We start from the raw sequence: 27,331 nt of genomic DNA, 5'->3' as shown, positions 1-27,331 counted from the left end.
TCCTGTGAGCAGCTACACTAAAACCAACAGTTTAGAGTATTGAAAGAATCAGGGCCCAATCTTGAGCTGCAGGAGCCCTGAATTAGAGAATTCATTTGTATGAAAACACTACTTTGTCTCAAACATGGAAGTTTTACTACCAAAAGAGCCATAGTAAAAGGTTAATGACTCAGCCTCTGCACTATATGAAGAGTTTTACATTTTATACAGCATTCAGCTGCTACAGCCACCAGATCTCAGTAGTATGTCCTGACAAATCTCATTAGGCTTCTTCCTGCTCTATTAAAATCACTGGAGGTTAGGAAAGATGGATCAAAACTACGTTGTCTGGCCTGATAGGTTTTATATTTGCATATTTTCTAACACAGGAAAGTTTTAACCTAGCAACTACTATTTCTCTAAGAAATACATAATACATACCATTTTTATTGCCCACAAAGTAAAAATGAGTCTGATACAAGCACTTTACAAATGTGGATCAACCACAGCTTATATGCCTGAAAAGTCCAGCAACTCCATAAACAAGCTCAAGACTGGCAGGTTACCTTCAACTCTAATCTTCTCTTCCAATTCCCAGTAGGTACTGTATCCTTCTCCCAGCAAAGCTGCTTTGCAGCCCCTTGCAGACAGCCTGCCTCACCATTTCCAGCTGGTTTTTAATACTCAGGTGTGGTTGGTGTCACTGACCTTCACAGGCTCCTCCAAACTCTCCCTCATGTGCCAAATCTTGCACACCTGCAGTCCTGGCAGAGGGCTTGAAGGTGATGGGATGGGGGTAGGCTACATACCTACACAGGCTGGAAAAATGCAGCAGCAGAGTTGAAGGATATAGGAAACCCTATATAACCTGATTATTTAATGTAGATACTCCCCCTTGGAACTTCTTGGTATTGTCTTCCCCAAATTAGCACAGAAAGGCCTTTTTAACTCCAGAAGTGGTGTTTTAAGAAGCAGAATTTAGAAAAAAAATGAGTCACTCCAATCTTTACTTTAGTTTGTTCCATTTCCAAAGTCTCTCAGGTGCTGGGAGAGCATTTAAAGACAATGAGGTAGACCAAACTAGCCATGCTGTCATGCTGCAGGAGATGCTCTGAGGTCTGAGCAAACTTCTTCCCCCACTATTCCGGATGGAGAGGAGTTTCTGTGTAACCCTGGGCCACTGCGAGGAGGAGTCAGTTTCTAGGCATGGCCAATTTCAAGTGCTTCACAGGAACTAAGCAAACACTAACCCAGAGTACATCTGGTTAATTGTATAGTGAGAGGAAAAAAAAATCTTGACCCCAGTGGTTGCCCAGTTAAACCCCTGAAGCCCAGGCTTTTATTATAACCATTATCTTTATGCAAATCATGATCATGCTGAGGACTTATTCTGCCTGTTACATATGAAGGAAGGAGCTGAATGAATGATACATTCTGGACAGATTCCTTGGCCAGAAGGGACCATTCATGCCAAACACAGTTTGAAAGAATATCTTTTAGAAAGTTATCCAAACTGCCTCCTAAAGACTCCAAGTGGTGTCAATCATGCTGCCCCCTTAATCTATTGTAATGCTCAGTTGCCCTCAATACTAGAACACTTTCTGAAATCAGTGTAAAATTTATCCAGCATGAGCTTTTCCCCATCAGATCAATTTCTGCAAACTTGAAAATCACTGATAAACTGCTTGGTAGCATTCTGTGTTAACACCGATGTCAGTTTTAGCTCTGCTAGACCTGAATACTCAGTTTCAGACTTCAGTCGGATTCATAAGGTGTCAGGGAAATTCTCTCTCAAATGCCAAAAAGTTCTGCAAAATGAAAACTGTGTCTGGTTTACAAGCTATGGCACAGAGCATGGCTGCAAGACAAACTCTTTTATCCTTACTCATACTTCTGTCCCTTCCAGCAATACTCACTGGCCACACACAAACACATTGCATGATCTCAACTCACCTAAATGAAACCTAGGAAAAAGCATAAGCAGGGAAAGAAAAGACAACTAGTGAAACAGTAAATGGGATCTGAGAGAGCAGAATGTCTCATGCAGCTATTGATACACACACAGTGTGATGGCTCAGAGCTGTGAGCACTAGAAAGGCACAAACCATTACTCTAAAACATGGATTCTTGCCAGCTGGAGATACTGTAACCAAACATAGCAGGGGCCATCTTAGTCTGTGTCTCCTTGTTACAGAAACATCCGAGGCAACAGAGAAGTGCAGTCACACACACTATCCGGTATTGTGTAAAAACAGCTCCTCAGAAGCTTTGGGATGTGCTCGATCAATAGCTGGAAAATACTGTTGAGTTGAACACTTAGTGTAGCAGGTGCACCTAATAATCAGCTATTAAAATGCCTGTTCCCCCAGTCAATTGCTTATAGATACTCCTTGGGCTACAGGGTTTTCAAAAGCTGTGTCATTTAAGGCTTCTCTTCTTTGGCTCTGTTGTCACCACCACAGCAGTCACACGAGCACATGTACCTGTGGTGGATAATCACTGTGCTTCCTGCAGCACAGCTTTCATTTCTGCTGACTGACAAATGCCTGAATGCAGCTTCCTGGCTGGATCTGGTGCCCGTCTCTGTTCCTTTCCCTCTCCCCTTCCCTTGCTTCAGATTGAACAGGTATAGTTTGTGCTGTTTGTGCAGTCAGATCACACCTGCCCTGCCAGCTGCACTTCCTTTTATCTGTGAGTAACAGCCTGGGAGCCAAAAATTGACTGAAAACTCTTTCTAGTCCTGCTTCCTTGCTGGTGTCTGGCTCATGTGTTGAAATACAGGACATATCACCTGAAATATCTTTTTAATCCCTTAGGTCAGAAGTGGAATAAAATTAATTTGACATTAGCTCACTCCACAGTGCTACTGAAAGACCCATGCTGGGAGTCCAAAACACGAGCATATGTAGAAATTGTCAGCCCAAATTCTTTTTAGAAGGCTCAGAGGTAGAAAGCATTAGCTGAAAAAAGATGCCAGGCAAAGTGAAATTTTCAAACCTTTATTGTGGATCACAATTTATAGTATCATTCTGCAGTTTTTTTTCTGAGTTTCTCTTTTAGACAAAGAAGTTTAGTCACTGAAGATACACAATGATTCCTCATGAACAGCTTAACTTGCCCTCAAATGCTCTATGACTTAGCACAGCTCATGCCTGCATGTGAAAGTCTTTTCAATTTGATTCCCTGACTGTCAGTTCTGGCTATTTGTAAATAGATAAAAATTATCAAAAAATACAGAAAGATCCTCAAGATTAGAGCCCTTGAATGCTGCATTAGGTGAATACAAATATGGTTAGGGCTTTCATCCTTTGCAGGGACAAATATGAAATTTGCTGCATTCAAGGAACCTCAGAAGGCAAATTTACATAACCAAACTCTTCTGCTGGCTGTGTTGAGGGGAGCAGCACAAGCTGTGAGGTGTAGCCTCACCTGTGGGATGCAGCCCTGTGAGGCTGAGAACCTAAAGGGATATCAGAGCTGGCACAGCACATTGATGGAGATGCTGCCTGCATCTGGACACGAGTGCTATGCTTCTGTGGAGAAATAGGCAAAAACGTTTGTTCTCTGCCAAAATCTCTTTTAGCAGAGTCACCAAAGCCTGTTTCCAAGTCAGAACAGCTTCTCTAGGGTTTGATATTATAATTTTGGCAGAAAGTCCTTCATGCTGCTTGAGCAGAGGCTGGTATATGTATGTGGTATATATGGCACTGAAACAAAACTTCTCATCACTGCTTTGCCTTCTGGTTGAAAGGCAAATTGCTCAGCAAAGGGCAACATTAAACTGTAGTTCCCTTATTTAAAACAATAACAAATGTCTCCTGCATAGAAAACTAATAGGCCCTGTCCCCAGATGGTGTAAATTAGCATGGCACCACTAATGTCTGATTTATAACAACTGAAGATCCAATATACCACATAATTAAATGCGCACTTTAGTATCCTGGAAGTGTCTTGAGGGGCCATGTAATTGTGTGGTAATGAACTAAACTTTTAATTAAGTTCTCATTTTGAATTAGAATCAATAAGTCAATAAATAGCCTTCACTTGATTTAGATGATAAACATGCACAGCTGAGACTGCACTCTATGTCCTCCCTAGTTTTTAGGGTCTCTTTTCTCCTCCATATGTCAGAATCTAATGAAGGAGCTTTGAAGTATGGTCCTAATATATTATTGTCATACATGGTGATAATACTGGTAGAGTTAGGAGACTGCCAGGTTTCTATTATAAATCCTGTTCCCAAGGTTTTATAGCATGAGTGTTTCAAACTGCAGTCAGCAACATTGTTTTTACAAGGAGCTGTCAGCCCCAGTGTGAATTTTTGTCAAAATAAAATTAAAAATGGATTTGATAGATTCAATCTGTCAATTTTTCAGGATTTCTGAGGCTATTTTTGCTAGCCCCTGGCATAATATGCCTTGGATTTGAAAAATGATGTTTCATAGCAAGCTTTTCAACACGACTAATTGCTGATTTTTGTTGGAAGGAGAGAAAGGACAGATAGATTTGTATGGTGGCAATGACTCTTCTAAGACTAGATGAGACCTTTCTGACCATCTAGTCTGACCCTTTGAATAGCTAGGTGACAGAATTTCATCCAGAAATTAACACATCTGTCCCAGTAAATTGCAGGTTGAATTACAGCAGTTCTTCAGAAAGTTATTACCTCTCCCTGTAGGGAATGTTGCAGACAAACCATAATCCAGCATTTGGAATGGCAGAGCTGAAGTTATCACTTCAGACTTGTACTCTCTGCTCTATTCTGACTCACTGTGTGGTCTTAGGAAAGTAACTTAATTTTTCTGATTTCTTCATTTTTCCATCTTCTGCAATGAGGAAAATAATATTTAAAAGCCTCAGAGAGAAGGTGGTGAGATGTAATAAATTATTGGAGGAATACTTTGAACTCTTCAGATAAAAGATGCTATTTGGTGAAAGTGAAGAAAGAGACTAGCCTGTATTCAAATTTCAAAATTGATTACTTTTCAGAATGTGTTGTTTCTCTCCATTTGTGTAGAGCTAACAGCTGCTGCTGAACAAATCGGGTTAGGTGAAGAACTGAATCTCACAGTTCATTTTAGAAAGAAACAGTGTAGGAGTTGGTATGAATACTTTCACTCCATTTGTAATACTTTTCTCTACTAGAAAGGGTGGTTTTCATTATGACCGTATTTTGTCTTAATTTCCACTGGATAGAGCATTTTTCAGTGGGACTCTCTCAGGGCTACAAAAACTTTTCTTGACTGTTTAAGTATCTGGTAGCAAATTGGGTTCTGGAGAACAATTAAAATTATTGGGGCAATTTGCACTTTGGTCTCTTGCTGTGTCTGGACACTCCAAAAATAGAGGGTTTCATCTTCAAAGCCTAATAATAATACTTGGCACTGGCATAAAGAATAATTCACACCATTATACCTTAAAAAATATCCAGCTTCATTCAATTGGAATATCCAGGACTGTTTTCAGAGTGAATTTTACAATTACATTCCACTAATAATCCTTACTATTTAGGGTCTATATTTACCCTGATAAACACACCTGCTTCAAAAATTGTCCCTTGGCACTTAGGCTAGTTATGTAGAGTGATCTGCACACACACACTGGGTATTGTGCTGCTCTAAATTGGCTTCTCATTGTCCTCCAAAGATTATTTATTATTTAATCACAGCTTTCTAATTCAGAATTTCCAAAAAACAAGGGAGAAGTAGAGCAGTAAAGAGGGTAAGGTCCACAGTCCATAATACTGCAAGGTATTCAGCCAAGTAAAATTATTTCACTGAAGGACCATCACAATGAAAACCCCAGGGATATGTGGTGGGACACCAGCTCCTGACCCTTCAGTATCCACCAGGACATCTGCTGTGCAAGAGACAGCAACTGCAGCATGATGGCTCCAGGAAGAGGATCTTGTGGAGAACAGGGAAGAGAGATGGGGTTTGCACAGGAGCAGTCATTGCTGCAGTGTGGTCACTGGTGGCTACATACAGTGACTTTCTTGCAAGACACAAGATGTAGGGGGAAGACTCCCAAAATAATGACAAAATTTCAGATACATGGAAGTGGTGGGTCTGGATTAATGGAACTATGTAGCTGATCTTGTTTTCCAAAGTGTGTACAGCCAAGTCCTTTAGAAATACAATTTCTGTATTAAGAACCTGTGTTCTTTGCCTCTGTGTATTTTCCACCCCAACTGCATTAGAAGTTCAACACCAGATGAGGGTTCTCAAAGTCTTGTTAGAATCAATATCTCAAAAGGGAAATTTCTGTGATAATTTGAGAGGTTTCAGGTTCTGAATCCTGGCCACAGAGAAGAATGAATCTTTGCATAAAACTCAGCAAGACAGTTTTTAGTTTGCTTTGTTAGCTTCAACTACACAAAAATAACAGATACTATATTTTTGCTCACACACAGATTCATTGTTTTTTAGTAATTTAACTGGGGATCAAGAAACAGTGGGGACTAAAGAAGAGTTGGGAAACAACTTCTAAAAAGTCCACATTAGCAAGTAAAAGTTCTCAAGCTGGGATAGTTTATTTTCAGACCAGGATAAACAAAAGATTAAACAATCTACACACTGTGATTTCAGTAACAACTTAGATACAACACACCAAATTAATTCCTTGTTTATTGTATTACAATGGGGTTGCACCAAATTATAAATTTAGCATGCTGACCCTATTCAGTGAGAGATGCAGAGATGTACAAATAAGTATCGCAAAGACTCTTACAATGTCATTTCACAGAATGCTTTCCTTTCCCTTCAGACATCAATGCTGACCAGAAGTAGTTGGAGCAGAGCTGGTCAACAAAGGCTACCAGTACTAAAATTCTGAGAAAGAAGAACCACAAGCCATTTCTGCAAGTGAACAACACTGTTTTGTCATGAGTGTGTTTTAGTATTTACAGTCCAGATCAGTTCTGAGTGTTAAAAAATTATCAGAAGCATGTTCCTCTATGAGTTGAAGCTCACCTTTGTCACAGATAAAGAGTATAAATTGACATGTAAAAATTATTCACTGCTGGCTCACTGTTGAGCCCTTAGTATCTAGAGCTGAAGAGTTTGTGAACAGGATAGTACAGACTATGCTGTTGAGATGGAACACTGAAAAACAGAAACCAAATCAAAACAAAATCTGGCTGCTATCTATTACTGCTGGGATTTACTTTATTTTCTCCATGTATTCCAGCTTGTGTGTAGGTGCCCCTAAAAGCTTTGGACTATGCTAGATCCCCTTCAATGAGAAGTCCTTCTTCTCATTTACCAATGTGCTGCAGCAGATGGCCAGAAGTGGGAATCTTCAGGCAGATGTATAGGACTAGACACAAAAAAAATACATGAACATAACTGGACAGCTAGCAAAACATGGTATCACAGGCAAAATTAACTTGATTCTTGACAGTATTTATTCCACTGCCACAGTGCTACTAATCTCAACAGAATTAAAAGCTCTCAACCGAATTAAGAGCATTTTGTCAATGATGTGTGGCACAGATCTCTGAATATGGATAGTCAGCTTTCCAACAGTGTAAACCACCCATGTAGACCAGCCCACCATGAACAACTTGGGTGTTTACAGGGGTTAGCCTATCATGCAGATTAAGTATGAGTTGAAGCAGCCAATTGTTTTGATACTCTGGCAGTGTACAGAGCAGAAGGAATATTAATCTTATGAAATACCACACCATGCAATTTATAATAATCAGGGGAGTAATGAGAAAAATCCAGGACAATACTATGGAAGATGGGCCATTTTAATAATCTGGCTTCAGCAGCCTCAGAGAAATGGGCAAAAGATTCCAGACATATTTGAAGACTTTGAAGGCACCAAGGAAATAATCCATTTAATTCAGTAACAGCCCAGTCTGGAATTGCCTCATTTGCAGCTTGCTTGACATTTGCTGAAATTTTTGGTGCCAGTAAAATAAAATTGCTCTTTTGGTATAATTAACTCAGTAACACATTATTGAATGAGACATTAAGTGTGTGTCTAAACTTTTTGTCTCAAAACCAAGAACATGAAATATTTTAACCTAAATGGGACATGAGAATTGACTAGTGACATTTGAATGCAGGGACTGGTCCAGACTCTGCTTCACAAGAGACTCTGCCATGGGCTTCTACTGTACTTTGCACCATTTCAAAAGCACACTTAAAAAATGTTCTGGTTTTGGCTGGGATAGACATAATTATCCTCTTAGTTGCTGGTACAGTGCTGTGTTTTGAGTTTAGGATGAGAATAGTGTTGATAACACACTGATATTTTAGTTGTTGATGAACAGGGCTTACACTAAGTCAAGGATTTTTCAGCTTCTCCTGCCCTGCCAGGAAGTGAGGCTGGGGTTGCACAAGAAGATGGGAGTGGACACAGCCAGGACAGCTGACCCCAACTGGCCAAAGGACCATATGACCTCCAGCTGAACAATAGAACCGGGGGAGTTGGCTGGAATGGGAACCTGTTTCTCAGGGATTGGCTGGGCATAAGTCAGCAGGTAGTGAGCAATTACACTGTGCATCACTTATATTGAATGTTCTATTCATTATTATTTTCCCTTTCTTTTCTGTCCTATTGACCTGTCTTTATGGCAGCCCATGAGTTTACCCTTTTTCTGATTTTCTTCCCCATCCCAGTGTGGGGGAAAGATGGAACAGCTGTAGGGTGTTGAGCTGTCTGCTGGATTAAACCACAAAAAACTTCAATTCACAGTGGGTTTTGTTGGTTTTTGCTTTTTTTTTCAGATGGACTGCTATGGACACGTGGTGACACCTCAGTCCATAATGGAGGCTTGTTAGCTACATTATAAATCACATTAGCACAGAGGCAGATGGCCCATGGGTGCATGTCACTGAGCACACACTGCAGCTCCCTATGCAGTAGCTGAGCCATAACCCATAGTATACCACCAAACCACTATTTATGACCTTATTTGTCTCCCTAGACCAACAGGGATAACCCAACCTCATGTTGGGGTTGATGGAGTGCATCCTCTGGCTGGACACAGAAAGGGACTGACACATCTTGTTCAACAGTCACTGCCTGACAAAATTTCACAAACAGTAGGAAAGGTCCACAGCCAATAAACCTCAAGAGCTTAGCATCTAACACAGGCACAAAGCCATGTGGTACACACTCCCCTCTCACCTGCTCAAGGAACAGAGGCTGTCAGTGCACTGCAACTTGTCCATGAGCTGCATCCTGATACAGCCAGTGGAAACTGGACTGGTTTAGTGTGATATAATTCTCTTGCATTTGTTTCCCAGGCCATTTGCTTGCAAATTGGTCTCTTACTTCATCAGTGAAATTGAAGGCAAATCAAGATTAGTAAAGAAATTACTGAATCTGCAAAGTGTAGCATCAAGGCTATGTGGCATTTCAGGGAAGAGGAATATATTGAATAAAGATTAAAGAATAATTGTAGCACAAAGATGACAAGGAATGATACTATTTTATTTGCCTTAAAGTGAAGTACTCCTGCCAGAGGATGGATGGATTAATTTTTACTTAGAAGCACCATCCAGTTCTTGAAATGTCAACAGAAAACAATTCAGGAACTATAAATATTGTCTAATGTAAAAAAAAGATGCAATTTCAAGTCATGAAAAAACAGATTCCAGTGGCATGACTCATCCTTCAATCGGTCTGCAGATTGTGCCAAACAGCTACAAACAATCTTTGTGGGTGGTAACTCAAAGGAGGCATAGAGACTCTCTGGATGTATTACAGTATTATGGCACAATTTATTATGTCAATCTTTCATTCTCTGCTTTAAAATGTCTACAGTTATATTCCCCCTTCCATTCTTCTCCAATTCAGTTGTACAAATGGATTATCTGCACAAGTCTGAGCCAGGTCAACAAGGCTGAACCTCAGATCTTTCCTGGGGAGGTGATACAGGACACTGCCTGGCTGCAGCACTTGTCCCTTCCTGATTTTGGTCTGTGTGCCCAGGTTTCGGTAGTGGAGGGAAGACTACAGGGGTTCCTTCTGTGAGAAGCTCCCAGAAGCGCCCCCCATGTCCAGCAGAGCCAGTGCCAGCCCAGGCTCCAGGACAGACCTGCCACTGGTCAAGGTCAAGGCCAGCAGAGAGGGTGGTGACGCCTGGAGGATAATGGATTTAAGAAAAAAAGAAGTTTTTGCACAGCTGTAATTTGGTACAGAGAAGAGTGAGGTGAGAACACATGAGAGGAACAGCTCTGCAGACACCCAGGGAAGGGTAAGAGTAAGACCTGCTCCAGGCTCTAGAACTGAGGTTCCCCTGAGATTCCATAATGCAGAGAGGCGGCTGAGCCCCTGGAGGACAGGGGTGTGCAGAGATCCACCTGCAGCCCCTGGAGGAGCCCAGAGCAAGGATATGCCTGAAGGAGGCTGTTACTCCAAGGGAAGCCTGGAGTGCTGGAGCAGGGTCCTGGCAGAATCTGTGGAGAGAGGATCCCAGGATGGAGCAGATTTGCTGGCAGGACCTGTGACCCTGTAGGGGACCCATGCTGGAGCAGGCTGTTCCTGAAGGACTGATCCTATGGAAGGGACCCATGCTGGAACAGCTTGTGAAGAACTTCAGCTTGAGGGAAAGACTCATGTTGAAGAAGTTGCTGGAATACTGTCTCCTGTGGGAGGGACTCCACACTGGAGTGGGGAGAGAGTGAGGAGCCCTTCCCCTGAGGAGGAAGGACCAGCAGAAACAAAGTGACACCAACTCATCACAACCCCCATTCCTGGTTCCCCTGCACTACTGCAGGGAAAGAGATAGAAAATTTGTGAATAAACTTAAGCCCAGGAAGAAGGGAAGGGTAGAGGACGGGGTTTTAAGATTTGGTTTTATTTCTCATTATCCTGCTCTGATCTGATTGGTAATAAATTCAGTTAATTTCTCTGAGTCTGTTTTGCCCCATGACAGTAACTAGTGAGTGATCTCTTGCTGCCCCTATCTCAACCCAGAAGCCTTTAGTAATTTAGTAATATTTTCTTTCCCTTGTCTATTTGAGTCTGGAGGGCAGTGATAGAGCAGCTTTGGTGGACACCTGGGTCAACCCACCACATCTCCCTACTAACAGCCTGTATGGCTCCTGGGAAGTGCCCAGAACAGAAGAGGGCTATCCACTGGCATATCACACTCCTACTGGCTTCTAGCTGCTTCCCTGCAAAGAAAATAGAGGGTTCACTGGGTGCTTACCAAGATCTCAGTTTCTGTCCCTGGGAATGTTTCTGTTAATGGAATGAGACTGGCAAGAAGCTCTAGCAGTACTGTCTTGCTAGCAGGAACAAAAGCTCATCCTACAGGAGCAACTTCTCCCTACTTACAGGAATTGCAGCCCCTCAGATGCGTTCTTCAGATGTACAAGAGCAGTGACACTTTTATTTGCTTGTCCTATCTTATTCCTTCTTACATACTCCCATGTACTGTTTGTAATTTCAACTTGGATCCTAAAGCATTCCATAGAGGGATCACTCACTGCCTTTCAGGATATGTTTATTAAAGTCACCAATAATGAGATTTTTCTCTTTTGGAATATTTTTTGCAGTCACATGTAGCTCACATAAGGTTTGTACAGTGTTTTTTGTCATAATTGTCACAGGAAAATGAAACAATTTTGAAGTGGAGTAATAGTTCGTTGCTGACCTGCTGTGGGATGAGTAATTGCTCAGTAATTAAAGCTCCAAAGATATTTTATACTTTTCAGTCCTTCACTAGCACTTCTTCCTGCTACACCACCTGATGCAGAGGTGATAATTATTTGCAGGGCTGCTTTCTAGCTCTCCAGACAAGAGGTTCTGGTTAAAAAAAGTGTACTTCAAATATCATGCTTGTCTTAGAAAGGAAGTAAAGGAATTATTAAAGTACATGTCAAAATCTGTATTGATTCAGGATTATTTCTGATTATACATGCCAGAGAATTGCTGGGTTCTAAAAACAATTGAATCTAAATTGTTTATCCTAAGGAAATGCAAGGAAAAAACCCAAACACTTCAGACATATATGCTTCTATAGTCCTGGTGTTTACAATGCCGATACAAATAAAAATAACTAAAGCAGAGATGGCTGTTGTTGGCAGTCCCAAATATTTAGGATCAATATAACAATGAATGTGTAATGTCACTTTGGGTGGCACATCATTCTACTTGATGTGGCCAAAAGCCACATCCTTCTGTAAGTAAAACAATTCACTTGTTAATTGCATAGCCCCAGGATACCCTGCCTCAATCTGTATATAATATTGATATATCTGATAGAATTACGGGATAATATTTTAAAAAACCTACCTGGTTGTTACTCTTCCTGTCAAGATCTGACAGCTGTGTCAGCCTCAGGAGACTACTGAGTCTCCTTGGCATAAGGTGTGGAGCATTGCAGTGGATTAGCTGGGGCTCAGGTGCAGAGCTGGGGAGTCTTCCTGGTTTCAGACACGATACAGCAGCTCCGTGGGAGCTGGGGATAGGACACCTTCAGGGTGACCAAGGCAACCACATGATCTATTTGTCTCTCTTTAGTTTTCAAACCAATGATAGAAAAAACTGATATTGTTTTTGGACCAAGTCAACAATACTGAGTGACATGAAGCACTCCAAAAGGCAAAGGCCAAAATCAGTGAGTATTTGATCAGGCTGCAGATTTTTGCTGCTCAAGTTAAGGCCATGTGTTCACTCACATCTCTTTCTTTCTCAAAGAGGACAGTTACACCAAATTAGCAGGAGACACATGAATAGAGTAGAAAAGAGGACAAGGATTAAAAAAAAAGGTCCTTTGTACCTCAGTAAGATGGTCCCATCATGATGTTTAGTTAGGACTGGTGATCTCATTGGAATACTCTGCACGGTGTCAAGGAGGTAACATGCAAGACAAACATTGAGCTAAAAGCAGAAATTGAGAGAAAGCCTTCAGATAAGAACTGCACAGATACTTTGAATTGTCACTTTACCCATCTTCTTCTTCAACCTATTTTTAGAGATGCCAGTGCATGTTACCTTGCTCCTGCAGCCAACCTAGTGATGCTGCAGTCAGACAAGGTGTCATTTCTTCACTTAGTTGTCTCATTGAGGCTGTATAAATTGATATTTTCCCCACAACTACTTGAAAACCACCATTCTTGTGAATAATGTGGTGTACTTTTTATTAATTTGACATGGTGTACCTTACACATATTAGAATGCAAGGAAATTGCCTTGAACAATTAGGAGGTGTCTTACAGCTGAAAATAAATTTAGGATTGGTCTTAATCTCTGAAAGTTACCACCAGTACCAAACTTGCAAAAAGTGCAGGCTAGCAGAAAGCAGCAGAGCACAGCAGTAAATCTGCAAAGCCATTAGTCTTCTAGACAGCTGTTACAAATACAGCAGAAACTTATGGATCTACATAATCTCAAATGTAAAAAGTCATACCTTTCATTCATAGGAGTGCTTTACAACCATTAATTAAACCTCATGACACTGCAGGGTGTTAGTAAAATGCTAATGCCAGTTTGGCAGATGTGTAAATTAGCCTATTTATCATTCAATATTTGAATGTACTTGATCACATTGAGGGGAAACTGAACAGGAACCCCTTTATCTATTGATTTTCCTATGCTAGAGGATATGTATGATATCTCAAGAGATTTAGAGAAGGAACATTCTGTTTTAAAATGAAATCATTTGGAATAATAAAGCCTCTTTAATTTCCTACATTTCCACAACAAAATTTAAAGTAAATATTCTCCTTCTACTGTACCTAACACTTCAGAAAAAACATATACAAATTGAGGAAGGTATGAAATAAGCTACTGTTTCTCTGGTTTATTTGCCTACTCACCATTTTCATGGTTTCTTTTTCTGTAGAGATAATTAAAGATGTATGGCTAAATAATCAACCTGTTTTCAAGTCAACCCATTTCTAGAAGCAAGGAAGCAGCACTAGGGGCACAACACCACATGACTTATGATTTCCAAGGAGGAGGGGAAGGCAGATGAGAAGTCAGCAATTTCTTAATTTTCAGATAATTTAGAAAATTTAGGTCCATTTGCTCTGGATGACAAATTAAGTTAACGCTGTAAGCTTTCAAAAGATGAGGCACATTGAAAGAATACATAGAATAAAATCCTTGGTGTTGTGAATCTTCAGTAGCACTCTTGACGAAGAGCAATTTAAGATGTCTGGCCTCTGAAGTCAATAGACACTTAAAAGGACAGGTGGTATCTCTAGCATATGGCACTTTTCAGAAATGTTAAGGAAGGCCTGACCTTGTAATTTGGTGGGCAGGAAACAAGCTGAAGCTGACTGGTCTTAAGGCTTTCAAATCCCTGCCTACTTTCCATCTGTTTCAAAAATCAGGACCCAGCAGAAAATACATTGCAGAATAATCACATAACTGGTCACACAAACTTACATTGTGTCTCCCCATTGAACCATATTTTGTACCGTTGTACCATATTTTGGTTGTAAAACCTTTGGAAAACATAGCAGATGATGAAGAGGTAACAGGTAACAAAGGGACAATGTAATGACCTGGAAAAGCTGTAGAAGCCTGAATATGATTGCTACTAACATTACAGATATACAATTTACTAAGCCAGGGGTAATCAGATCTCCTCCTACAAGCAGAAAGCTGAGTCCTGCACCACAGACAGATGCTTACCTCAGTTCTCTCCATCTTTAGTTAGTCATGCTTTGGCCACGTAAACTCATCCAACTTCCTTTGAAGCATCATGTCCTGACAGCTGCTAGGAACAGGATATCTAACCTGATAGGTGTAGCAAATCCTAAATTCCTGGAAAGGGCCTCCTTTGAGTGTACTCTTTGGTATTTCCTTTCCTATGGAAATGGACAGAACTGTCAGCCTCCTTGGAAACTGCAATTAATCCAGGGTGAGGAGCTCATTGCTACAACAAAGATGCAGACAAAATTGTTTTTTCTTCTCAGCATGTCTACTATTCAAACACTCTGGTCAAGCCACATTCAGTAGGTTCAGCTTTGAGCTTGAAGCCAGAAAGTGCTCCAAGGCTGTGCTCCTGACCACGATCCTACTAAAAAGTACTGTGCTAAATAAATATCTGATATATCTGGGACTTATTCCCTGGAAGGATCACAAAGTGTTTTGCATGCTATATATAGGAATCACTTCATCTACCACCAAAATGTGGTTACATATGAAGTGAAAGAGAGGGCAAAGAACAGAAACACTGCAGCTATGATGTGAAAAATAGATCAGCTAAATTTTAAAGGCAGATGAATTTCTTGAGACTGAATCAGAGCCTTTGAATCTATTTAGCAGAAAACATCACAAAAATCTTCATTGATGCCCTGTTGTCAGGTTCTTGGTTCCCCTCATTAATGCTGAAACATAGTGGTCCCATTTTTCTGTGGCCCTACCTGAATTCAGGCTCTGATGTACATTTGCCCTTTAATCATAATATGATTATTTTAAATATAATTTTGAATACCAGGAGGACCTGCCACAATGATACCAATTCCCAGCAGTAGAGAAAAAAGCACAAAGAAGGAAAGACTGTTAATAAATTACTTGACAACAGCCATCCCTGTAGTCCACCAGAACAGTGACTAATGCATTCACCCTCCCAGCAATCCTGCAAAATAGAGATCATCAGTTACACTGAGGAGGAACCAAAGGCTCAGAAAGACTCACACCCTCCATGCCCAGCAGCTGTTCTTACACTTAGATCACAGTATCAAAGTCCCATCAATGCCTCTAAGCAGAGGATCTCTCTCCATAAGGACCCAGGCCCCACCAGGGTCTGGGACCTAAAGCATTCCCAGGGTCATGGACTGACAGTTTGGTGGCTTCTTCCAGCTGTTGATGTGGAAATTAAGTGCATTTTTGTGGTATTTTCCTAACTACTTCTAGGCTGTGTCCAATCTTTCAGTTTGTGTTTATCCCTGACCACGGAACTGGAGCTCTCCTTTGGCTCTTCCCTAATGCCACACCATCCATCTCCCCCTGGGCCTTCTAACCCTGCCCTTTGGCTCAGGGTAACAGCTTACACTGGGAATGTGGCACCTCCAAAGCAGAGAGGGCAATGTTAGAGCTGGAGAAGGAACCCAGTGCCTCACCAGAGCCTGACACTACCAGTTATTTGAATTGTATCATCCATCTTCTACCTATAACCATGTTCCAAAGGGACTAGACAACTCACAACTCTGGTAAACAGTTCTGGAGCTTTTCACCTCAAGGTTATAGGTTCACAGTCTCCCTTGGTTATGACTGTAAGATACTCTTTGGTGCTTTCCCTGACTTACGTGTGTTGCAGGGCAGTTACCTCTCTCTACCTGTTACCTGATTTCACTAGATTTTTTTTAAAAAAAATTTTAAAAACTTTTTAGCCCACTGTTCGGGTGGATCAGTGGAAAAGGATACGAAAACAATATCTGTATGTAGTAAAAATGCACTAGAATTTATAAGGCTTTTACTTTCAACAGAATTTTGAGGGCTAATAAAAAATGTAAAAAATATAAAATATATAAAATATTTCTCTTCCTTTTTCCTAAGGAGACAGGGGTTGAGCAAACTAAATCTTGCACTGTGCTTCAAAGAAATGACCATGAAGTGAGCAAGATCCAGTCTCCTGGAGATAACCAAAAAAGATGTCAAGTTAGTGAACCTGTGAGAACAGTCTAAAACCCCCAGTCTCACCAGGGGAACATAGGATTTGCCACTCTGGATCAATTAAGAGACTCCTCATGAGAGTGGTATTTTTGCAAATACATGGAGTAAAGGAGCTGAGAAAGCTTATTTGGGATGTCTCCTGTGAAGTGGAATTCAGAGGCAGACTGATATCTAACTCAGGACAGTATGAAAGAAATGTGTGCTGCTCCTAGCAATGAGATATTTCTTCTGTAGATAAAGCTAACAGTTAGAATTACAGATTTGCTTGCATTCAAAAAACAAAAAAACAAACAAACAACTAAACAAAAAAAACAACAGAACAAAAAACCCCCAAACCAATCAAACTGAAAATCTATCTTTTCTCTGAAGAGTACATTTAAATTCAGCCACTTCTGACTGAAACAAATACATGATTTAAATATTCCTGGCTTATCCATTCTTATTTAAAACATTTCTAACTCTCTTTCCTAGCAAGCTACTCTAAGCATATAGGCAGTTCAGAAAAGTTACATGTAGCTGAATTTAGTGAAGATATGAAGTTTTGGTGTTTGAAATTTTTTTCCAAAGTTCAGCTTTCAGGGTCATGCAAGCATGCAAAAAAATCTCAACTTCCACTTAGTAAAAGGGAAAAAGCAAAATGTTTTTAAGCCCTGTGGTTGCAAAGAAAGATTTTGAAAGTAGAGATCATAAAGTCTCATAAGGCAGAAGACAAACAAAAAATCTATTTGTATTATTTTAAAGCTCTCATCTTATTAAAGCTAATAACATAATTAGGGGGCAGGGTGGATGTCTGCTCCATGATATTTGAATGCCTGGTTTGGAAATGCTGGACTTTATTGTAGTATTTTCTATTTATTGTATATTTTTAGTATTGAGTACTGAAATTCCAAGTTTCAGTGGAGTAGAATGCTTTCTTCTCCTGAGGTGATAAATCCCTGAAAATAATGGAAATAGTGACAGAATATAACTATACTGTCTCAAAAGAATCACCCTGGTTTTTAGTTTCTAATTAAAAGCATGTTTCTTTCAAAATTGGCTCTTATATAACTTGTAAATCATTTTGGTGGCAGCTCAGAGGGAAATAAGGGGAACGTTGATCTTGGCAAGCTTGATCTTGGCAAGAAAAAAAGAATTTTCATCTGAACTTCAAATTCTTAAAACCTCTTAATCCAAACAATATATATACTAGGTCAAAGAGCTCTTTAAATGAAGAAAAAAAAAGCATCAGCAAGTTTAAAGTTGCAAAGAAATTAACAGGTATTCTGCTGCCTCCCTGTGGAAGCTGGGATGCTTTAACTAGAATTCCTTTCGAAACCAGAATCTAGTACATTTGCATTTTTAGTTAAAACCAATTTGCAAGAGTATTTCTAATTATCTGCTGGGTTTAAAAGCACATACAATGCACAAGAGCTGAACAGATGGATGCTGTTGGAGGATGTAGGTGGGGAGATGGCCATGAAGGTGCTGTGGGTGCTGCACAGGCCCCGAGTGCTGTATCTGTTGCTGGTCTAGTGGCCAAGGCTGTTCTTTGAGTGATCAAGGAACCACATCCTGTGACACATTCCTACTACTCCTATACTAAGCTCAAGAAGAAAAAAAAGTTAGTTTTCTACTGTTTTAGCCCCAAACCTGCTCTCTAGTTAGTGCAAGTAGGGAAGCATCAAAATGCTGCCAGTGCGTTCAATTGCTCTGTAAATGGAGCTTCACTTTTGGGTCTCCTTCACCCCTCTGGAACACAACAGTGTGTGCTTCTGTTCTGTGCCGCTTCTGTTCTGTGCCGCTTCTGTTCTGTGCCGCTTCTGAGGAAAAAGTGTGGGAGTAAACAACTCTGACCCTTCACTGAAGGAGGAAAACAATACAGAAGACAGTAGCAAACCAGGGCATTCTGGAAAAGGCTCTTGAAGGGAGGGAAGCCCTGGATAGAGCAGCACAGAGGACTGTGCAGGGAGTAGATGGAGAAGAAGTGGCACTCCTTGGCCAGCACTAGAGGAGATACGAGCCAGTGTTGACTCAGCAGGCACAGCCTGCCAGAATGTCAGGGTCAGCACTGCCCTGCCTGCCCTTCTCCAGCACTGAAAGGACTGATCAGATCTTTTTTGCTACATGTCTCATATTTCTACTTCCCAGTTTTTTTCAGCAGCTGGCACTCACTGCTATGTGATCCAGGTGCAATGGAGCCTGTCCTGGTACTTCTATTAAAGAAGAGATGGTTATCTGATTCCATCTCATCTGAGCCACCTGAGTGAGCTAAACCATCCTCTGGAGATGCACTGCTCCTTACTTAAGAATTGAATTGCATTCAGGGGGAGGGGTGAGAGGAACCTTCCTCTAGAGATTTTAAAGGAAACTCAGGAAAGCTTTTTGATTTATGTGCTTTGAATTATACAGGATTAATAACAACTTCATGAGCACGCACTGGGTATTCAGCCTACCAGCTCATTAAACACATCCAGGACAAGACACCACTGACTGTTTTAGCTTCTCTGGGGCACTTTCCCAAGAATCATGATAAGGTGAGTCCACAAGAATGCAAAGGGTTAAATGTGGATTTGTGTCATTTGTCATCTACAAAGAGGACAGTGTGCTGTCCAGGCTCAGGCCAGCACAGACTGTGAGATCATTGCCTTACACTCGAGCTCTACAAAAGATCTCAATGAAGCCACCAAAATTGCAGAAAGCCACAGCATATAATCTGCCAGCAGGTAATGAAATACCAATAAGATTAGGTTCTCCTGGCAATAATTCCCCCTAAACATTTTCTGTCACATGTTTTTCATATGGCTTTAAAAATATCAAGGCATGCCTAATCCATTGAGAAGTAACACAGAGCAGGACATCACTGAGCTTGGAAGCTGTCTAAGGAAATAGCTGAGGAATCCACCTACAGGAGTGGCTTAATCTTCAAATAATCACAGTATTTTGTTTAATTAGCATTAAATGTTGCTGCAGGCTGAAAAATTTTCAACTCTTAAAAATATAAGATTGCCTTTTTGACACAAAGAGCCTCAATCTGTATATCACTGTCATATTTCTGACCACACTGATGAGCAAACATTAATTCCTGATTTTCTTCTCCCTTTCTCTGCTCCCTTTTTCATTCCTGTGAGGGTAGTATATCCTCAAAGGGAGCCACTTGTTCTGTCTAGGATGGCCTCATGTCTAGGGCTGACCTGGACAGTCCTGGAACACTGGCTTCACCTAGAAACCACAGCCCCATTGAGTTCCTAATTCCAGCAAGGGAAAGGAAGACACACAATCTCACCTGATTTACACCTTATGTGCCAATGTGAATTTTCTCGTGCAGACCAGATGTCAGTTGGGCAAGAAACAGTGGCACCAGCAATGGCTCCATTTTCCACTTCGTATAACTATGGAAGCTTGTTGGCAGGATTTTTGTTCCTACCAAATTTCTCACTTTTTTTTCCCCCTGCCTCTGTTGAAACTCTGCAAGAAAATTTCATTTTCAGATTTTTGACTAAAAAAGTGAAACAACTTAAAAAACCCCAGCACACACTTCAGGGAAAGGGAAAATAATTTGTAACCCTAAGAAAAGCACTACTTTAATTCCTAGTACCACCTTTAAAAGAAAACACTTTTGTTATTTGCTGTCTTTCATCTGTCTTTCTCACAGGAAGAAATATTAAAAAAAAAATTTGGAGGGATTTATTTCAGTTCTGTGATCTCTAAAGCCCTTCTTTTCAAAGAAAAGGGCACAGAACTCAAAATAAGAGTGTGTGGGAAGAAATGTTCTGTAATTATCTCTTCCATGGAATAAAAAGGACAATGTAAGTAAGGAGAAAGAAGCCATCTTATTTATTTACTTCTCATCCATTCTCCATTAAAAAAAATAGATGGAACACCTTTCAAGGAAAACAAAGCAGGCAATTCCCTTTTCCAAGGGAAAATATAAATTACGGAGAAAAATGGATTTGGTGCTTTCTGTTATTTAGGCCCTTTTCCACCTGTTGATAAGGAAAGAAAAGGGAAAGTTCTCCAAAAGCAGGAATTCTGACACCTTTACCAAATAAAATACCTGTTTTGAATGAGTCAACTGTTCTGTTTCTATTTTTTTTTCCAAAGACCCTCCAACTCTGTCTCAAACCTTAAAAAAAAAATAAAATCCATAAAGTACTTACCTTTTATTGCATCACTTCTGGGGCCACATCAGTAATTAATGAATGACCTGAAAGATGCCACCCAATGACCAATAGATAGATTGAGTAATTTGTGTTGTTATTTGTCCACCTACCTACTTATTACTGCCTGGACACAGGTGTTTCTTCAGCCTTAGGTCAGACTCTGCTTAGCATTTTCACCTAAATATTAAAAACAAGGGGCATAAGGATAGACAACTTGGTAGAGTGTAGAGATGAACCACAATAAATGTGTGTGGTGTGGTCTTCAGCAGAAATACTTCAGTGCACATTTAAAGTTTCCAGAGCTGAGGATCTGAGCAGTGTCATCATCCCCTTCACTCCCCCAGCTATGACACCGTTACCTGAAGAGTTGAAACAGAAAAAGGATCTACATACTTCTTTTCCTTGGAAACAGGACTAACTCCTATAGGACTTCTTTTTGCAAGGCCCTATTCCCATAGGACAATCTGTTGGATCCCAGCTGAACACGGAGCCAATAGTTTAGGCAAACACCCGGCCACACATATGTGGGAAAATGTCTGAAGCAGGCTGATTTTCTAGTTAGCCTGAAAAAAAAGGGAGAAGCATGTTTGGGCTGTAGCTTATGTGTCATACAGTTCATTTATCCCCTTTCATATTTTTTGGGAGGGAAAGGAAACAGCTCCATTTCTTGCTTTGACTACATAGGTGACTTACCTGGGGACCTTCTCGGCTCCACCCGTTTTTAGCCAAGTGGCACTTGAGTAACCAGGTGCTTTGGAGCAGGATGAGCACAACTATCCTGTGGAGAAAACTTCAGGAAAGCATGGGGCAGGGAGTTCAGCTCAGCAAGGTTCTCCCTGGCCAAAGCCAGGAGAGGATGGGCAGAGAATGCTGAGAAACATAGCAGTTCTGGTCATCTTCTGGTGACTGATCACAGAATCAGTAAGGTTGGAAAAGACCTCCCAGGTCATCGAGTCCAACCAGTGACCTCCCTCTGACAGTACCACCACCAAACCATGTCCTTAATGAAATTAATAAGATGAATGTATTACAAACAAACCATGGGAATCTGCTTGTAGACAGGGCTGGGAATTTACAGATAGGGAAGTAATGGAAGAAATTGCCAGCTCTAGAAAATGTTGCTAATTGACACAGACTGCTGCTTGGTCAAGGCTGAGTAAAATTCCTGAACCTCGAGAAAAAGAACAAAGACTTAATAGAATTACGCATAGTGTTTTGTTATAAGAAGAAAAATAAAAGGGAGTGCATATTAGAGGGGGACAGAGTAGGCGATTTGGGAAATCTGTGCTTTCCAAGTACCTCAGCCAAATGGGGGAAAGAAGAGGGTGACGTGTTTGGGAAATTAGGATAAAAAGGGGGCTGCATCCTCCAGCAATTTGAGAGATCCCGTGACCTCTCCCTTTATATGAATAAAGTTACAGGACTTCTCTGTCTCCCTTTTGGACACAAACCTCCAACGTTGTGAATTTTACCACACACTAAGCACCACATCTACAAGTTTCTGGAACACTGTGACGGTTGACAAATCAAACCCTTTCCTGGGCAGCTTGTCCCTACGCTTCGCTACCTTTTCGGTGAAGAATTTCCCAACCGCAGTATCCAAACGAATGCTCCTTTGGCACCACTTGCGACCGAGCAAGGTGAGGCCGAGTGGGCGCCACCGCTCCCGCTTCCTGCCACGAGGGGGCGCCACCGCCCCGCCCGGGCCGCCTCAGGAGCTGCCGCTGGATGGGGCCGGGTCCGCGGAAAAGCGGGGGGAAAACGGATTAAAAAGCAGAATATAAAAGGAAACTGAAGGTCCGTACCTCACAGGAAATGCCTTCCCAATATCCTTTTCCAGACGAAATGTTTTGAAGAGCCTGCTTAAAAAAATAAAAAAGTAAAAAAATTTGGAGGAGGAAATGTCTTAAATAAAATGTCATTATGCATATTATTCTTACTTTTGACCTTGGTTCCAGGTATTAGGAAGAATGTGTGAATGTGGGCACTCCCCGAGTTGTCTCTCTGGTGCAGGAGAATTTAATCTTTTACTTCAAAAATAATGATGAGTAGCTGTTTCTGAATTCTGATTGAAACAGCTTCTTGTTTATGTGTTAATGAAAAAAAAATTTGTCTCTTCGGTCTAAAAAATAAAGTATGTCTATGAGTACTACTGGCTTATCTTGAAATAATAGGAGTAATATACATAGAAATGGAACAGCTGAAAAGTTAGGCCTGTGAAGGAGATCCTTGTTTTGTTTTTTTTTTCCTGGCGTGAAAAAGATGATATAACTCATTAAGTATTGATTTAAATGAAATGGATTTGAGTTTAATGAACAAAATTAGATTTGTTTCTTTAAGTAGTTCTTAAACAGTAAATTTCTGGCCAGCTCTGTGAGTTCCATTGTATCAGCAATAACCTGGAAGTTTCTCCATTTCAGGGACTGTTCCTTTATTTCTTAACACTTTGGATAGTCTGTTTCTCTCTATTCAGATAAGAATGCCTTAATTATAGTTATTCTGTAGAGAGTGGTGGAATACAGGTTTCTGTGCCCACACTTGCTCTCAGCAATGCTGCTCATAATGACCTTAAGCCACGCTACAGAGAGTAATCACTAAATTCTACCTAAAATTGTTTGGATTTTTTTTGGTTCCTTTTCTGAAATAAAAAAATTATGTTTCAGAGAGGAAAAAAATAATTGTTTCCAGAGGAAAAATAATCTTTCAATGCACTGATTTTTCAGCACAATCCTAAAGAATTCTCCAAGAGGTTAAAACTACTGAGTTGAATGAGTTTCTTATCTTCCCTTATTCCTTTTAAATAAAGACGTACCTGAAACAAAAGAGTATCTGCCTAAAGGAAATACTTAAGAGAAATTGCCTGGTTTTTAACATGCCTTTGATTTTTAAACCCTTAGAATTTTTATATTCAAACAGTTCTCTACTATCACAGAAGCTGAAACACGGCCATTTTTGAGGGGGAGGTATAATCCTGATTTCAGCAAGTGAGGGCAAGGAAGATGCCGCATGTTGCGGAATGGGTTCAGTAATGTCCTCCACTGCCAGTGGGGAAGGGGCAAAACCAAGAAAGAGACAAAGGACACAGCCCAGGGCCCACAGAGTCCCCACAGGGAGCCCTGGGCAATGCCCACCCATGGGTATCATGGACAACTTTGAGCTGAAGGAGGTGGCCCTGATCCACCTTTTTCTTCTTGGTTAGTGATTGCCAAACCACCCTCAAACTCTGCAGGTATCTATACAAAATCAGCTGTTTTCAAGGGGGCTGGGGACCACTGTTCAACAGAAATGAATACATTATTTAATTTAGAAAGCATATTAAATTCCTTTTTTAGTTCATTACACTTCACTCCCCAGTGAAAGCAGCTCTGTCATTACAAGTTAGATTGCTTTGATATTTACCTGAGCTCAAAAAAATGCCATTTCTCAATCTTACTGAAGACGACAAGTAATAATTAGGAGGGGGAACACTGTCTGAGGAATAAAGGATAATAACAAAGGCAACATTGCATCTGTTGTAAAAATAGTGCAATAAAATAAGACTAGGCATGTACCATCCCATTTTCTCTTACAAAGGGTATGGATTGAAGGCTGATTAATATCTCATATGGCATCACCACTAGCTTTCTAAAATCAATGTTCTTGCCAGGCCAAATTTGGGAGGTGAAAGGAATATATTTATTTTTAAATTTCTGTCACAACACAGTTAAAATAGCACAGGTACTTATGTATGCACTTAGAAGTAGTAGACTCGTGTATCACACTCTTCCAATAAGGATGCACATCCATAAGGGATCAGGGTAGGCAGCAGGGCAGAGACCAAGCACTGGCATGATGTTCCAGGTAGGGGGTGAACACAGGATTCCTCCTCTGTGGCTCTGTTCACCCCTCATTGTTTGCCACAACTGTTTTATCATAAACTCTTCAGATGCAGAGACTCTTCCTCCCTAGGAGCACAGACTGCCTAGAGGTAGAGTTTTGATATCAGCCTAGGCTTCCTTGCCCTACTCTAATGCAAATAATAAATTAAAAGCTTATTGTACCTTCATGCTGAAGAAAACACCTCAAATGCAATAGTGATAAATGAAAAACAATCACTCTCATTTTATCCAGGTATTTTTTTTTCTGTCAAAGCCACAAACAAGAAAGAAAAACTAAAAATAGCACAATTAGTCTTGCATTCCTAGTAGGGCTTTGATGACAACCACACACAGTGGATTATATATATTTCATTTTCCAGATAATAACATGAACTGTTCATTCCTTTCCAACAGACTACACATTCCAAAAATATTTAATATATGTTTAATATACTGATTATTTCCTCCATCATGTTACTAAAGGCAAATTAAATACACCTAATGATCCCTTCTAGTTCTATAATCCCTTTCATCCAAAGGTCCTAAGGCACACTACAGTTGTTAATTTGCCATGAAAAACACTCTGCCATAGAGCTGTGCTAATAAATTACTTTGGTAGCTGAATCTAATATACATTTGGCTTCAGTATGATCCATAGTTACATTTTTAGCTATAAAGGAAAAACATTCCTTTTCAAGTGAAAGGAAGCATTTTGTTTGACCTAAAGTGTTTTATTTCTGAAGAATGAAGATTTGGAAAGAAGTGGCCAGATTAATAAAGAAAGTTGTTCAAATGAAGTTGAGGTTATTATTTGGCCTTGTGTAGTTTAATGGTTAGGACAGTTTTGGAGGAAAAAAAAATTAAAAATACCAGGGGATTTGAAGACACGTCTATTCCAAAAAATAATCTTCTCTCTAGTTAGGGCTTTTCCTGGAAAACAGAGAATCCGTGTACCTCTCCAGAAGCACGCATAAAAGGTATAAACTCAGGTTTATCTCACAGGGACTTTAGGTACAAGACAAAGTTTAAGGGTACATCTGAGAATTCCTTAGAAATCCTTTGTGTAGCAACTCAAATCTCTCAATTTCTCCCCTATTTAGATATACTTTTTCCTCTCCCGGTAGTTTGTTTATTCCCCCTTTTCATCCTCCCCCTAGAGTTGTTTTTTCAAGGAAAAAAAGCTCATTTTTTCTTTTCTGTTTTTCATTCAGTTCCTTTTTTGTCCAAGTAAATCAAGGCATAAGTTTGCATGACTGAAAACAAGTAACTAAACTCTGAGTTTTAACATTAACATCAATGAAAGTTGCATGGCATTCAGAATCACTTATTGGTGGAACTGAGTCTAGACCAGAGAATCTTCCTTTGTGGTGATCTTGCTACAGCACAGGTGCCTCAACAGCTGCAGAATTAACAGGTCTAAGGATTTTTTTATACTTTCTTTTTGGATAGTGATAAGCAAAATTCACTTTGTAGATGTTCTTTTACATGGTTTAACATTGTGGGAAGTAATGAAACAAAATTAAGGAGAGAAATTGGAAAAAAAAATAAATAACAAATTTAGGAAGCTGGAAATCATTGCCTAATATACATGCAGAATGTAACAGGAATTTTGTAGACAAAGCACCCAACTTTGTAAAATCTTCTGACTAAGCATCCCCTTAGTAGATTTAATTTCAGCATGTTTGCAGCATGTTTAATGACATTTTCCTCTCAGATGCTATTGCTTTGTGATTTGGGTCTCTTGAAGATTAATTTATCTTCTATTCTCTTGTTCCAGATCCATAATTAGGGTCCTTCTATTAATCTGGGCATGGTGCAAGTGCTGAGAAAGAATCAGAGCCTACTCCAAGGAGCTTACAGGGACACTGCAACTCCATCTTGTTTTCTACTTTTACCCTGAATTTTAAGTATCTCATTTGTTATTGCTCATATTTAGACCAACCTAGCATTAATTCATTACATTCACAGTAAAATCAAGAACCAAGAAGGTTACAGTATGGGCAAAGACCTCATTTTGCAAGTGCCCCATTACAAGTCATACTTTCTTAGTACAAGTACACTTTAGCTTCAGATATAAAAAAAATATTTGTATGTCACTGTCATTTCATCCACTTTTGAGAAATAACGCAAATCTTTCCTGCTCCAGCACACTGAGCTCTTGTTTTTTAAAGGATTTGCATGACTGAATCTAAGTGGAGATTCTTCCAGCTTCCAGACCTATTTCAACAGGTAGCACTGTGCTTCTCACCCTATTTTGCTTAGTGGTTTGCATAATATCCAAATTTTAGGTCTCAAGTGAGAGTTTTGGGGGTTTTTTTGAGGTTTTATTTATTTTGTTTAATCTTGCTTTTATAAAGTTCCCAACATTATTACCAAATGGATTCACATTGTGTGAGCCCTGGAGGATCTTAAGAGAGTGCCCAAATTCTGAGTTAAGAAATGTTATTAATGCACCCCTAGTTGTGAATTGGCCTGCCCACGTACCCATGACTGTATTGACTGCTTGCCACTGTCCAAAATGCAGATACAGATGTGACCTCTGCCACCAGAGCTCTTTGCTCTTTTAAGAAAAGCAATACAACTGAGAGAACTATCCAACTTCTCCATCTATACATATCGGTACAGAATAATTTTTTTCAACTGCCTTGTGCTAAGATAAAATAGCCTCAGACCCACAAACTTATAGAGCTCCTTGTAAGCAGTTTACATACATCATATGTTCACAGGATACATACACTTGGTATTTTTGCAGGCCGATTTTGG

The 27,331-nt window shown here is 40.2% G+C and overlaps 1 protein-coding gene across 1 annotated transcript in view; it reads right to left on the bottom strand.

The window, feature by feature from the left end:
• SCUBE1 (signal peptide, CUB domain and EGF like domain containing 1) overlaps window positions 1-27,331 on the bottom strand; it is a 266,991-nt gene that overhangs the window by 215,295 nt on the left and 24,365 nt on the right. The window contains exon 2 of the mRNA XM_088055086.1: window positions 546-631. Coding sequence (XP_087911212.1) covers window positions 546-631 — 86 coding nt within the window. The remainder of the gene's footprint in view (window positions 1-545; window positions 632-27,331) is intronic.

This window comes from Pseudopodoces humilis, chromosome 5 (assembly GCF_049639895.1).
Source record: "Pseudopodoces humilis isolate 2021_Gansu_Grassland_sample_001 chromosome 5, ASM4963989v1, whole genome shotgun sequence".
Classification (NCBI taxonomy): domain Eukaryota; kingdom Metazoa; phylum Chordata; class Aves; order Passeriformes; family Paridae; genus Pseudopodoces; species Pseudopodoces humilis.
The sequence above is the reverse complement of the archived record's forward strand: the minus strand, read 5'-3'. Positions and strand labels throughout refer to the sequence as shown.